General features: G+C 36.2%; 2 protein-coding genes and 1 long non-coding RNA gene across 4 annotated transcripts; 1 reads left to right on the top strand and 2 right to left on the bottom strand.

Annotated features, from left to right (window-relative positions):
- Positions 1 to 208: 208 nt before the first annotated feature.
- On the bottom strand, positions 209 to 2,894 carry LOC140037229 (uncharacterized). Its single transcript, XR_011841154.1, has 3 exons — positions 2,715 to 2,894; positions 1,111 to 1,170; positions 209 to 391 (listed from the first exon to the last, which is right to left on the bottom strand). It is a non-coding gene; the product is annotated as an uncharacterized lncRNA (long non-coding RNA).
- Positions 2,895 to 4,582: 1,688 nt separating this feature from the next.
- On the top strand, positions 4,583 to 8,843 carry LOC113731772 (flavin-containing monooxygenase FMO GS-OX5-like). 2 transcript variants are annotated; one of them, XM_027257199.2, is made up of 7 exons: positions 4,583 to 5,144; positions 7,321 to 7,391; positions 7,481 to 7,630; positions 7,735 to 7,817; positions 7,951 to 8,086; positions 8,312 to 8,485; positions 8,599 to 8,843. In XM_027257199.2, exons 1-7 carry the CDS (start codon positions 4,619 to 4,621, stop codon positions 8,743 to 8,745), a joined length of 1,287 nt encoding a protein of 428 aa, XP_027113000.1. In that variant the 5' UTR covers positions 4,583 to 4,618; the 3' UTR covers positions 8,746 to 8,843. The 2 variants fall into 2 exon arrangements, with proteins under 2 accessions (XP_027113000.1, XP_071936070.1); XM_072079969.1 differs by lacking the exons at positions 7,735 to 7,817; positions 7,951 to 8,086 and having other exon boundaries at positions 4,585 to 5,144.
- A 3,245-nt stretch (positions 8,844 to 12,088) lies between these two features.
- LOC113731773 (putative lipid-binding protein At4g00165) lies at positions 12,089 to 12,719 on the bottom strand. Its single transcript, XM_027257200.2, has one exon. The coding sequence runs from the start codon at positions 12,702 to 12,704 to the stop codon at positions 12,264 to 12,266; it is 441 nt and encodes a 146-aa protein (XP_027113001.1). The 5' UTR covers positions 12,705 to 12,719; the 3' UTR covers positions 12,089 to 12,263.
- Positions 12,720 to 13,863: the final 1,144 nt, after the last annotated feature.

Genomic DNA, 13,863 nt, shown 5'->3' with positions numbered 1-13,863 from the left:
CACACTTAACAAGTCAATCCCCACAGTCCGAGAACCTTCTCCCGGCACGAGCTCAATAGGAGCTCTGATACCATCTGTGACGACCCCACCTCCCCCTAAGGCGTACCAAAGGGTTCGGCGGACCGCCTGCCCAGCTCTCGCCAGGACTCACTCACTATCTCAATCGAGTCATGTACACACATCCATGAACCATAAATAACATTCACAATTCAAGCTTATAATTTACATTGATAGGAATCAAGGTACAAAGTCTTAATACATCAAACTAGTTCAAAACGTATACAATCCCAGTACAACATGTTCCATCCGAGAAATAGCGCGAGTACAAGTCAAAAAAATCAAACAACTAGTCTATGCTAGACTTTACATATCTCACACCTCGCTCGTACCCCTGAAAGGAAAACAAATGGAGTGGAATGAGCTAAAAGCCCAGTGAGGTTCCAAATAGCAAATTGACCATTATTTATAAGTACGAGTTTTCGATATAGCAAAGTAACGAGTATAAAGAGTTCATAAATGTGAACAGTAACATGTCAAGTAGCAATCTTAAAATGAGCGAATGTAGAGATTTTTCAAAAGAAACAATAATCCAAAAAATAATAATCACTCCAAAGTATAAGGATACGGATGACTCTCAGGAGCCAAATTCCCATGGCATTACCAGAAGCTTGATCCCGTAGTAGTTGACACTCCGTCAACTTTCAAGTAAGTAACCAATCCAGTAGAACACCACTTACACGACTCTCCGTCCACCGTTCAAACCCCCAGCTGGGCCCAAAATCCTCAATAAACACGGGTGGTAATACTCGAGTATACCGATTAGTCGAGGAGATATCACTCCACTCGACAATACAAGAGACCCAGGGTTCGTTACCCAATCGACCAAGCCCTTGCCGGCTCGACTAGAGTAACTCGCCACAGGGTTTCTGGAATTCCAGGAATTGCGCGCACCACAATCAAGTATATCAAGTCAATTGCAATCCATAAACAAGTACAAGTCACGTAAGGGCAAGTGCGATAAAGTACACTCTTGCCCTATCAATTCACGTATATAACATGTACTCATATTGGTCACGTATCAAGTTCAATTCGGTATTTGAAAGCACTCACCAAAAGATATAGTGCTTCAAGTATTCACGTTCAATTACACTCCAGGCTTGGAGTCCAGATCTGCGATAAAAATTCCAGTTTGAGAACTTTGAAACACGAGTCGAATTCGAAACGTTAACATTCCATTCATTAAAAATCGACCAATTGAAATTCATTTGAAAGACACTCGCGAAACACTTGCTCGCTTTTCAAATCATAAGGTTTTGTAGCATAAATACTTGGAAATAACACTTGAGTTGAAAGTACATGGAAATACAAGTTTACATTGGCCATTAAGTCTTTTCCTCAAGGTACGAGCTCGACCAAGTCTTAACATATAACACTCAAGAAACATAGTAGCAAAGGTCTTTACTAGTTCAAGTGATAAATACTTAACCTTCACTCAAGTCGCTAATATAGTTTTCTAGTTCTCGAGTAAAAATTCGGGCAGCATGCCCTTTGTGTTTACCTAATTTTCCAACCTTTTAGGCTTCATTGATTTTCTCAAACACAACCCAACATTATACATATCAGCAATTCATGTCAAGAGCCGTTCCATAGGCTCACAATATCATAATAACAAGAATCGTATTAAGTACAAGTGCAGAAATTCAATTTAGTTCAAAACAGATTTGACGTACAAATGCGGAAATAACATATCTGAGGCTACGCTTATCGGATTAAAATGAAACCTATGCCGTTTCGAAGCTAAGATACAGAGCTACAATATTCATGAAGGTCACTTAGTCCAGTTTCTAATGTAACTTGGTCAAATTCTCGAATTACTAAACCAGAAACCAATTCGTCGGCTGTTTAAACGCAGAACACTGTAATGAACATAACTCAGTGTACAAAAATCCAATTCAGGTGTTCTTAGAGGAATTTTAAAGCTACTTCAGAACACTACAACTTTCATGAAGAGCACTCAGTCAAATTTTCAATGTAACCTGATCAAATTCCCAACTCATGTAACCTGGTTTCAACTATTCGGCTAATCAGCCGCATTTCACTCAAATGACCATATCTCAGTCTACCAAGATCCAATTAAGGTGTTCTTGGAGGCGTTACGAAGCTAAGACAGGGTACTAAAACTTTAATGTTTCGGTGAAAGGATAAATCTAAACGGATCATAGTGAATAAACTCAATCAAAAGGACTGAACTGTCCACGCGGAATTCTGGAAAGTGACCTAGATCAGCGAGGGTATTTTCGTCTTTTCACAAGCTACGATGCTCCAAATGAGCTGAAATTTTGTGGGCACCTATAAAATACCATTCTGAACAACTTTAATGTTTTGACCAAAGGCCAATTCGGCCTCTAACATAGGGCTACAAAAACGGGCAGAATGGAAGAACAATTTTCCAGATTTCTGGGATTTTCAGTTTTTAATGTAACTTTCCTCAATTTCTTGTTCTAATCACTACCAAAACCCTTTATATAACCTTAATTACAACATATGTGAGTCACACATCAAGTTTGGCAGCAAATCCCCAAAACCCTGATTTGATTATTTCATCCAATAATCATCACAATCACTTGCTCATCTTGAAATCAAGCCAAAACTTAAGCTAAATAACATCTTAACACAAGATTTAAAAGATCAAGGACCATGATCAGATTGAATACCTCAAAAACAAGGCTTGGATGAGTGATAGTTCACTTCCTTTGAAATTTCTTGGTTCCTTAGCTTCCCAAGCTTCCAAACTTGCAATCAATCGGTTTAGATTTCTAGCTTAGCACTTGGTTGGTGTGAATCAAGAAGGAATGTGGTTGCTCAAGCTCTCACTTCTCTCTCTCTCTTGGTCGGCTGGAATGATGCAGAAATGGAAGGAAATGAAGCTAAGTTTGTCTTATAAGAAGATGGAAAGATAAGAATTAATTCTAGCCACAAGTTTGGCTAACACTTGGTTTAATCTCAACCACAAAATTTTCTCTTTCTTCCTTGCATTTTCTAACTTCAATTTCTTGGTCAAATCTGATGTTAATTAAGGAGATATTTTATCCAAGAGTCAATAAGTTTGTTTGGTAAGAAAAATGGTAGGCAAGTGGTGCGTTCAATCGGTAGTGCGCGGGACCCGTCGGTTCGCGCCGTTTTTCTTAAAAACTCACGTACTACTGTTTTTTTTCTTCCCATTCACTAACCTTATATCATTGCTACTACTCACATATTATTTCTCACTTAAAAGTCACTTTTAATCTCCAAATTTAATCCTTACTTTGTACCGAAAATTCATCCGGTGAAAAATTGCGAAAACCCTAATTTTACTCCGATCTTAAAACCAAAGGTGAAAACCTACTTTCTAGGTTCATTTACACTTATCGTGGAATAAATGGGGTAGCAAGCCTTAATAAAAATAATAATTTCCAAATAAAGGGACATTTTTAAAATAACATGAGGGATTTTCCAATTCCATAAATTGAATTTAGAGTTTCTATTAAAAGATGAGATATTGAAGGAAACCAGTTAATCACAAGTAAACTAGGGTTTTTGATTAAAATTTTAGGGTTTCTAATCTTTTTAAAACAAAATAAAGTTTTAAATCAAACCCAAAGAAATACACTTTAGTATCTTATTTACAAACAATCTCCTAATTTTCGGGGCGTCACAAAGTTAAACACGTCTCATGGTTCGATTTGTTGGCACATTAAGAATTTTTCTAGTGAATGGGGTCTTGAACCAACAATCTCTTACTTACAATCCCTCTCACTTTACCATTCAAACTAACTCTCTTCTGAGCGGTACCTACCAAATAAAATTAGTGTTTGGATACCATAATTTTTTAATATTATTTTAATTGCATCATAAATATATTTTTCAATTATTTTTTTATTTTTTTAATTTTTTTTATCTCAAGTAAATCATATCATAAAAAGTACTGTAATAATTATTTTAAATAATATTTCAATTAATCATCTATCCAAACGTATTAACGTGTACGATTGCACAGCCTCATGATGGATTTTGGAACCATAATTGGTACATTGAATTGTTCCACTTACTTTAACACTCGGAAATTCTCTAGAGATGAAGTTAACAAGTCTCATGGTTTGATCTGTTTGGCATATTAACATGTTTTTTATTAAGAAATGGATGGGATCCAAGAAGTGGGCACGGGACAAGAGAATTTAGAATCCAAAATCTCTATGTGACAAATTAAAATGTTAATACCTAGTTATCGTAAAGTACATACTAAATGATGAAATGAAATTCGATCAGCAAAATTTGACCAAGCACTCATATTTATTTGCAATGTAATACAGTTAATTATTTGGATAAATTATTTGAAATAATATTGCATCATTATACAATTTTTTATGATATAATGCATGTGAAATTAAAAAAAAAGTTAATTCAGGATATAAAAAAATTGATTGAAAAAAATGATGGACTTTTACTGGCTTTTTCCACCCAAAAAATAAATTAATAAACAAAATAATCGAACTAGTATAAATGATGGGATCAAAACTTCGATCCATTCGAGCAAGTTGCCTTACTCTGCCCCTGCTAGCTTCACTCGCTCACCTAAACCATGGCACGATCTCTCAAAGTTGCAGTCGTCGGAGCCGGAGTTTCCGGTCTCGTCACCGCCCGTGAGCTCCAAAGAGAAGGCCAACAAGTGGTGGTCTACGAGAAATCAAACCAAATTGGTGGGACTTGGGTGTACAGTCCTCAAGTCGAGTCCGATCCTCTGAGCCTTGATCCCAAGAGAGAAATAGTTCACAGCAGTCTCTACTATTCACTTGAGACCAATCTTCCTAGACGTCTCATGGGATTTTCAGACTACCCTTTTACCATCAGGAAGAATGGCGAGCTAAGGACATTTCCTGGACATCAAGAGGTGCTGCAATTCTTGAACAATTTTGTTCAAGATTTTGGACTCCTTGACTTTATCCGATTCAATACCGAAGTAGTTCGAGTTGAGCAACAAAATGATCAGTGGGTTGTTGAGTCGAGAAGGAGAACATGTGATGCATTGAGCTCATCAGAAGAGATATTCGAAGCAGTCGTGGTTTGTAATGGTCATTACACCATACCAAAAGTAGCAGACCTCCCAGGTAAGTTCTTGAAATGTTGTCATTTGCCTAAGTTAATTGTTTAACTGTATAAGTTTAGTTCGGTGGACTTTGTATTGGTTAGTAATTAGTCTAATTTCTGTTGAACCTTTAATCCTGTATGAAAGAAACTTCCCCTATATATGATGCCTAATGTTGTGATTATCCGCTGGCCGTAGTCCTAAACCTATTATATGTACTAGCTAGCTACATTTGGATCCTCGGAAATTAAAACTAAGGGGGCGTTTGGTAAGAGGTATCGGATTCGAGGAATGGAATGAACCCCATAAATGGTGTTTGGTTCACTGGAATGGGAATTGAAATCTTGGAATGATTTCTAAAAATTTGGTGTTTCTCCATTCCCAAGTATTTTGGTGGGTTTTGTCCGATTCCCAAGTTTGATTCCAATAAACAAATCCAATTACATATTATAATTATACAATGATATAATTAATATTTATATATATTATATTTATTATATATTATAATATATACATATATATAATATATTATAATTATAATATTAGTACATTATATAAATATATATTATAATTATTTAGTTAAATATAATTATATTCATATAATATATATTATAAATTTATTAATATTATATAATAATATATTTATAATATACATGTATACAAATGGGTTATGATGAACTGATAGCTAGTTGCACTCTCTTCACAGTTTGAGCTGGACCTACCTATGCACAAGCTTTTTTTTGTAGCAAGCTTTTTTTTTTTGTGCTGGACCTACCTATTCCCAAGAAAGAGGTTGCAACAAATATTCAAGGCTACCATATATAACTTGCCCTTGAGATCAGGGATAGGAGCACGTAGGTAAGCTATTGAGAGCAAGATACATCCATTAGCTCTGTATGTAACATAGTTATTAAAACCAACCCGGGAAGAACCCGGCGAAGGAGGTAGGTCAACGGGTTACTGGTTGAACCGGTGGGTGAGTAGTTGAACCGGTGGGTCACTACATATATTTAAATATTATATTTCATAATTATTTATATAAGATATATGATATAAATTGTAATAAATAATGCCATAACAAAAGCTCATTTAATTTAATTTGTTATAAAATAATTAATTCATATAAGAATCAATCAAATATAAAGTTATTTATTAATATACCAAACTTCAAGTGTAAAATTTTATCTATATTTAGTGTAATTATCTAGCTTATTTATGAATTTTAAGTGTAAAAATTTATTAAAAATAATATTTGTCTTTAAATGAATTATGTAATATGTTATTTTGGAATCCATTATATAACTTATAGAGTTTGGAGGGTAATAAATTTTTATTAAAAGATTCCAAATAAATTTGTTTTAGAGAAAAAAAGATAGAATTGAAAAAACATTTATATATCATACTAAAGCTACTATATCAACATATTTGGAAGTAGTTTGGTGGTAAGCAAGCAGTAGTGTTGTGGCAGAGGTCTGGAGTTCGAGTTCCAACAATAGCAATATAATTTTTCCACAAAATCCGGTTAGTGACAAAACCGGCCAAAACCGGCGGGTTTCCGGTTTAACCCGGTTCGACCGCCGGGTCGTTGACTAAGTCAACGATCTCTTTGCACAAACGATCTGATTCCAAACCCGGTCCGGTCCAATGACCGGTCCACCGGTTTGACCGGTTCGACCGCCGGGCCGGGCCGGGTTTAATAACTATGGTATGTAAGATGATCTTTGATAAGAGTGAGATGGACTTTAGTCTTCAGAACGTGCCCTTATGTGTTTTTTCTAGTAAGATATCTATATTTTGGCTCACAAAATAATAAGGAGTTCATGAGGCAAATTAATGTAATAGAAATATGATGACATTAAAATTAGATTCACGAGTTCAAGGGGAAAAAATGAATTTTACCTACATCGAAACTCAACCGAGACAAACAGATACCTTGACCTAACCTTAAGGAGTTACTACGAAGAATAACTATTTTAGTTTTATAAAATTCAAATACAGTTGCTACTGAACAAATCTTAGATTTGTTGGCAGTTGTCTCCTCATGTTTACTCGTGCAATTCCTGCTGTGTGGTTTTTGTACTTGATGGTAGTTGATTAATCAGGATGAATCCTTCGTTACCAACAAAAAGAGGAAAAGGTAAAATTACTTGATCAGAGTTTTGTACTGGATGCTAATTTTACTTTCTGGTTCCTTCAAGGAATCAAAAGTTGGCCTGGTAAACAAATTCACAGCCACAACTATCGAGTTCCTGAACCATTCCGAGATCAGGTACTTGTTTGTAAGATTGTACTTGATTGGAAATTACGTGGTAAGATTATATGCAAAATCTACATTGTCCAAGTTGGTGAAAAATACAGGTTGTAATTGTTATTGGTGCTGGACCTAGTGCCATGGATATTGGTCAAGAAATCACCAAGGTAGCCAAAGAAGTTCATCTTTCTTCAAGATCTCCAGAGATCAAAGTTTCAAAGTTGGAGATGTTCAACAATTTGTGGCAGCATTCAAAAGTATGTAATCCTGCTTTCCATTGAGTACTGAACATGCTGGAGTCACAGTATGAAAAACCTACATTTGCGGACTAAAGAAATTTAACAATTGAAACTTCTCATAGATCGAGTATTGCTACGAAAATGGTCTAGTAGCTTTCCAGGATGGAACTTCTGTTGCTGCAGATATCATTCTGCATTGTACCGGGTAATTACCTCCTCATTTTGTTAACTGAATGCATTGCATGTCAGAGTTTGCTCTTCTTCTTAAAACTGTCTCTTAAATGTTGCCTGCTAATTCTAAGCCCCTTATCGTCTTTGCTGAATTTGACATTTTACAGGTACAAGTATGATTTTTATTTCTTGAGGACGAATGGAACTGTAACTATTGATGACAACCGTGTTGGACCATTGTACAAGCACGTCTTTCCTCCAGAACTTGCTCCAGGGCTCTCTTTTGTTGGACTAACTTATAGGGTCAGTTTATGAGACTTTGCAGCTGGCATATATATCTTGCATACGTTTTTCCAAGGTTAATTCAAACGGTACCTAAGTATACCACGTTGTGCAAAATAAACTTTGCATTGAAAAACTCGTATAATAGTCATACAGGAAAACTTGCACGGTAAGATGTTGGTTGACAGTTTCAAACAAGCAAGCAACAATTTAATCCCGACAGTTGATGATATTGTGCATTAACAGGCTGTCACATTTTTCATGATCGAAGTACAAGCCAAGTGGGTTGCATCTGTTTTATCAGGGAAGGTGATTTTACCACCAAAGGAAGAAATGTTGCATGATGTTGAACAACATTACCGGCTTATGGAGGAGAACAGGATCCCCAAGCACCATACTCATCGGCTTCCACTTGATCCGGTAATCAAAGTTCCAGATCATTCATGGGTGTTTGTTAGTTCCGCTAGATTTACTACGTTGCAGGTGTTTGACTACTTAATGATCGTATCCATTTGGCAATGAAACCTTTGCAGTTTGAATACTTAAACTGGGTAGCTGCTCAAGTCGGATTTCCGGTGGACACTCAGCTACTGGAGATTTATCACAAGTTTTTTGAGTTCATTTGTGGAGCTTCGTGGATTAAATTTAGGGAGCAAGATGTTGAAAGTTGGATAAACTAAATATTTGATGAGGCTTAGCAGGATATCATGCTTGAATTATTCTTTACATTGCTCGTTCGAATAATGATTATAAAAATTTGCAGGATTTTTCCAAGGAATGTCCTGTTGTTATTCCTTAGTACACATTATTCACTATATAAATATCTAAATGCAGGCACTTGCATTTATTTATTTATTTATTTATTTTATGTAAGTGAAAAGTCTTGAATTTAGGACCTCTAACTTGCAATTCCTCCCGCCTTATCCCTGGTAGTATTTGCAAAAGTTGACATATTGGAATAGGGAAGGAATAAAAGATTGCATTATGGTGAATGGCAGAATTTGATTAGAAAAGCATTTTTCTTCCCTATAACTCCTTTGGCCAAAATGCCCAGTGTACAATTTTTGATGTGCAAAAGGATAAACATGCCCTATCAGATACAGTACATGGCTCACTTGCTGTGAAATCCCGTGTCCTTTCAATCGAACAAGTAATAGAATGGTTCAATTGATTACTCCTAGAAGTTTACTTAATGGACAAATAGCATAATGGACTAAATGAGATTTTGAAAAAGTTTAGTGAACAGTTCGTATGTAAGAGTTATTAGTTGTTACTACAAATCATGGCAACATATACTATAGAGTGAAACAGGCAAAGGAAAAACAAGGTAACATTCGGAAGAGACTTAAAGTGAAAAGGGGAAACATGGAGAGGTGCGACCAGTGCCGGAACTAGTTTTATCAAAAAATAGATTTGTAGTTGACTTAAATCTTCAGTATGGATGATGTTATACCCTTATATTCAAATTGTTGCTGTAGATTTACAATTAACATTATAGTTGTATTTAAACTAAAAAAATGTTGAAATTTTTTTCCTATAAAGTGAATCTTCAGTATATAGCATTTGTATATATAAAGACAGAATTTTAGAAATTTAAAGGAGGAAACATAAATAAATATTCAAATATTTTAAAAGGTCTAACATGAGTAACTTTATAAAATTATAGGGATGGAAAGGGCAAACAAATAAGTTTTTTAAAAAAAAAAAAAATTTGTGGGGGTGCAAATAAGGTGTAAAAGTGAAAACACTACATAATGTCAAGGCTATTTTACAATTTCATAAAACCCAAAGGGGGCAATAGGCGTTTTTAAAAAATTAAGGGGGTGCAAATAAGTTTTAAAAGTGAAAATACTACACAATAACAAGCCTATTTAACAATTTCACAAAACTTGAAGTAAATGTGGCTCCACCATTGGGTGCAGGGGAGAGTTAGATTTTAACTCTTCAATGATTAAGCTAGAAAACACAAAAATTAACCAGACATCGAGAATGATGAGAGACGTTGCATAGAATGCAAGAGAAATTGCTTTGGCTCTAAAAATCCAACTGCTAACAAAAAACTGTTTATGCTTGTCTCTTATGTATGGCAAGACTGGATTCTACAAGTCCATGGAAAAGGAAGTCAAAAATGGATATGGCAAAATCATGAAAATTAGACTCCTATTGGCCATCTGGTGATGTAATGACAAAGGTTGTAGGGCAAAGTATTGCTAAATCTGACTAAAATCAACTCAACTGGAAACCAAGACCAGGAGAGGGGAACCATCAAATCCTACAAGTCTCTAAGTGTAAATTGTTCTCTTAGATTTTAGTACTATGCAAATTATGGAAAGCCTTTTTTTTTTTTTTGTTACTTTGACGTCAATGTTTAATTTTGACTAGGTCCCCTACTTTTCAAAGGTAACTATTAGAAATATTTTGTGCTTTAAGGGGGAACAAAATTTTATTAATCTTTAAGAGGACAGTAATACATAATGAAAAGGGAATTTCTGAGATTTAAAGGGGTGGGGCAATGTCACTAAAGGAAATAAATTTAAGAAATTCAAGGATGTAAATATGGTGTAAATTTAAAAACCTTGAAAACTACAAAGCCCATTATATAGTTTTATCAATTTTGAGTGATAATCCGCTGTTTCATTTCAGCATAGTCAGTGTCTTGAGTGAAGCAACGCATGTATACATTTGAAATTGAAGTGCCAAACGTTTTACGACTGAAAACTCTGCATATAAATTCAACATACAAGTCTCCTGTGCTCGCAACACTATAGATACACAACATACGCTAAAACCAATTAGTTTTGTTCTCAAGCATTGAAAATGGTTCCCAGCATCAATTCTTTGTATTCTCTCCTGCTTTTTAACATTTTCTTCTTTGTCTTAGTCATGGGAAACTCTCCAACATACGAGCTTCCTTGCCTGGCTCTAGCATTTCTACACCGACATCAGCCCCAACTGCTTATCACACTCCAACTCCAGCACCCTTGCCCAGCTCTAACAGTTCCCCGGCACCTGCATGGATTTCACCAGCTCCCACAGGATGTTCCTGTTCTTTCGATCTGCAAACAGTGGCAGCCTGTTCTATTTTTCTTGGTAGTCCGGGAGGAATCTACGGGATCCCACACGCCCTTTTGTTGCAGAGGCTTACGAGGCCTAAATGCGGCAGATATTTGTTCTTTTGTTTGCTATGTGATCAAGTCTAGTGTCACGGGGCAACCTATAGCAAACCTTACCGTCGAGAAAGCTGTCCAAATAGTTTCACTTGCATGCCGGTATTAGGACCGTCAATCTGATCATGTCTTCCGTTCAGCGACAGAGCACGGGCAGAAAGAATAATTCATCACTGTTTTATCCAGGATGTACTGGTACTTGACAATGTATGTCTTAAGAAAAATTTCACGTCTAAATAAGAATGTATGTGGTAAGATTTTATATGTCGTACATGCTTTATTTCCTTTTCCAGCTCTATGTTATGTCGTGTAGTATAATTTTGAAGCTTGAAATATTTTGCATAAAATCTCTACCGAAGTTTCTTCTCAAATTCCTTCACTTTTTTTTTTTTTTTTTTGGGCGAGTGAACACTCTTGACATTTGTTAAACCAAGCTCTGTTAGTCCGCGATATCCACCACCACTCTACAGGGACAACTGATAAGGGGACCTTTCCACTGCCCCCTGACCGACTAAAAACAATAAAGAAGACAGTAGCCCAAGTATTACTGGTGTAGGAGGGACAAAGTCAACTTATATATAGATCATCAATGTTGTCTCTACTTGACTAGACAGACATGTTCGCAGAATATATAGCTACAGAAATATTGACGGTGTTAATTTATGGAAATTAATCAATTGGATGATAGAATGGAAGTAATGAAATGGAAAGCAACCTGATTCATCATTTCTTCACTTCTCAAGTCAAGCAAGCAAGCAACCGACTTGCGCAGAGGTAGTGTTGTTAGCAATGCCATGAAAATGATCACTGGATTGCCTCTTATGATAATCTTCCATGGTTCTTTCGAGAAGTTAACTTTGTAAAGGAACTAGAAATGTTTTATTTATTTGATCATACCATTAAGGAATAAAAACAATGACCGTGTCAAAAGCCACGATCGATCGTGACATAGCTTAACAATCAATTCGAACACGAGGACAGCCACAATCACAATCACATGCATAAATTTAGACGTAGTAGCTTAAATAAGCTTATGCACACTTGAAGCCTTCTGGCACCTTCTTTCCACACGAATTGATCAGCATACTAATGGCAACTGGTATCTTAACCTCGATCGCCCCTAAGATGTTGGCCTTGATGGCAGTGCATAGACATACTGCAGCTTCGAGGTCAGCAAGACCCTTTATCAGTGCACAACATTCGCCGCTCGGTTTTGCTCCGATAACCTCATGAACTAGACCTAGCCAATCACCGCAAACGCCAAATTTGAGGGCATCTTTCGGGCATTTGGCAGGTTTCTTGGGAGCAGGGGGAGTTGTAAACGGAGCAGGTTTTCTGGGAGGAGGACATGGAACAACCTTGTAAGATGAAACACAAGTGAAAAAGATCAGATTAAGTAAAATAATGATGGCAATTCCCTTAGAGCCAACCATTTTCTTGCTTGCTAGCTGCACACTTTTTGGCATCAACATTGGTACCTATATGCATGCTATTTATAGTAAATACTAATACTGATAAACTGAATCTATCAATTTTTAGAGAGGAAAAAAAATTGTGCCTTAACAAGTTCTGTGGTCATGAATGATCTTTAGGCCAGATATTCTTTGGTCTTGTAATTGACAAAAATTGACTTAAGCTAACCACCCTTCTATTCTGGACCACCCTTGCGCATGGCGCATGGCACTCTGTGGCTAATAACGGTTGCCTGAAAATTTTACTAGATCAGAAATGATTTCTGAGCTGATATTTTGCTCTTGTTCGTTTGTTAGTGCAGTATAAGATACTCCCAGGAGATATAGTGCATGAGGGATAACTGCTCAGAATTTGTTGTCCTTTTCTATTCTTGTCTATTTTGATTCAATCAATTAATGTTCTTTACCGTTTTGTAAAAGGCAGAGCAGATTTCATTCGTACACCTCAGCTACCATAGAGAACTGCTGAATGCACTTCTCACCCTTTTTCTTCACAGATTTTTTGATAATTGAAAATGTAATTGGTTCAGAGAGAAATTTGTCACCAAATCTTGAGTAGCTGCAAGGAAATTTCGCTGTTCTCTCCTGATTCAATTTCTTTCCTCATTGTCGTATAGCCAAAGGAGTGAAATTCTCAGGGTAAATTACATATAATCCTCTATGATTGATGATAGGGTGTTAATTGTTAATAATTTTATTGTTAATTTTTTCCTTTGTCCTTGTCAAATATTGTTTTAATTATTAATATTTACTTATATTTGATATTTGGATTTAATTTCAGGGAATGGAACAGAAAGCTACAAAAAAAAGAGGGACTCTCTGAAAAAATGGAAGACTTCTAAAAACTTCACAAACCTGGCCTGCAGTGCTGAGAAGAAACGGACTTCCATTTCCCTCTTGCTGACTGGAAGTCCTCTTATGAAGAGGAAACGAAAAAAATGGAATTGGCAGAGGCTCTCTTCTTGTACTTGGACTCTCAATTGCGCCCCGGGGGGGACCACGAGGGGAGCATGAGCGAATGCTTAGAGACCTTTGGTACACTTCTTTTAAAGACTTCGGAGGGGACCGCACGAGGGCATGAGGATTGTTTAGAGACAGTTTAGTTTTCTTTCTTTTCCTTGTTCATGCGTTTCTTTTGTTCGACAATGTACGCCACAAG

This window comes from Coffea arabica, chromosome 2e (genome assembly GCF_036785885.1).
Source record: "Coffea arabica cultivar ET-39 chromosome 2e, Coffea Arabica ET-39 HiFi, whole genome shotgun sequence".
Taxonomy (NCBI): Eukaryota; Viridiplantae; Streptophyta; class Magnoliopsida; order Gentianales; family Rubiaceae; genus Coffea; species Coffea arabica.
This window is presented reverse-complemented; position numbering and strand designations above follow the sequence as displayed.

Coding starts and splice junctions, on each gene's coding strand:
- LOC113731772 (XM_027257199.2), top strand. CDS start 4,619: ATGGCACGATCTCTCAAAGTTGCAGTCGTCGGAGCCGGAGTTTCCGGT. Junction 7,392..7,480: donor CTGAACCATTCCGAGATCAG/GTACTTGTTTGT, acceptor TGAAAAATACAG/GTTGTAATTGTTATTGGTGC. Junction 8,087..8,311: donor TTGTTGGACTAACTTATAGG/GTCAGTTTATGA, acceptor GTGCATTAACAG/GCTGTCACATTTTTCATGAT.
- LOC113731773 (XM_027257200.2), bottom strand. CDS start 12,704: ATGTTGATGCCAAAAAGTGTGCAGCTAGCAAGCAAGAAAATGGTTGGC.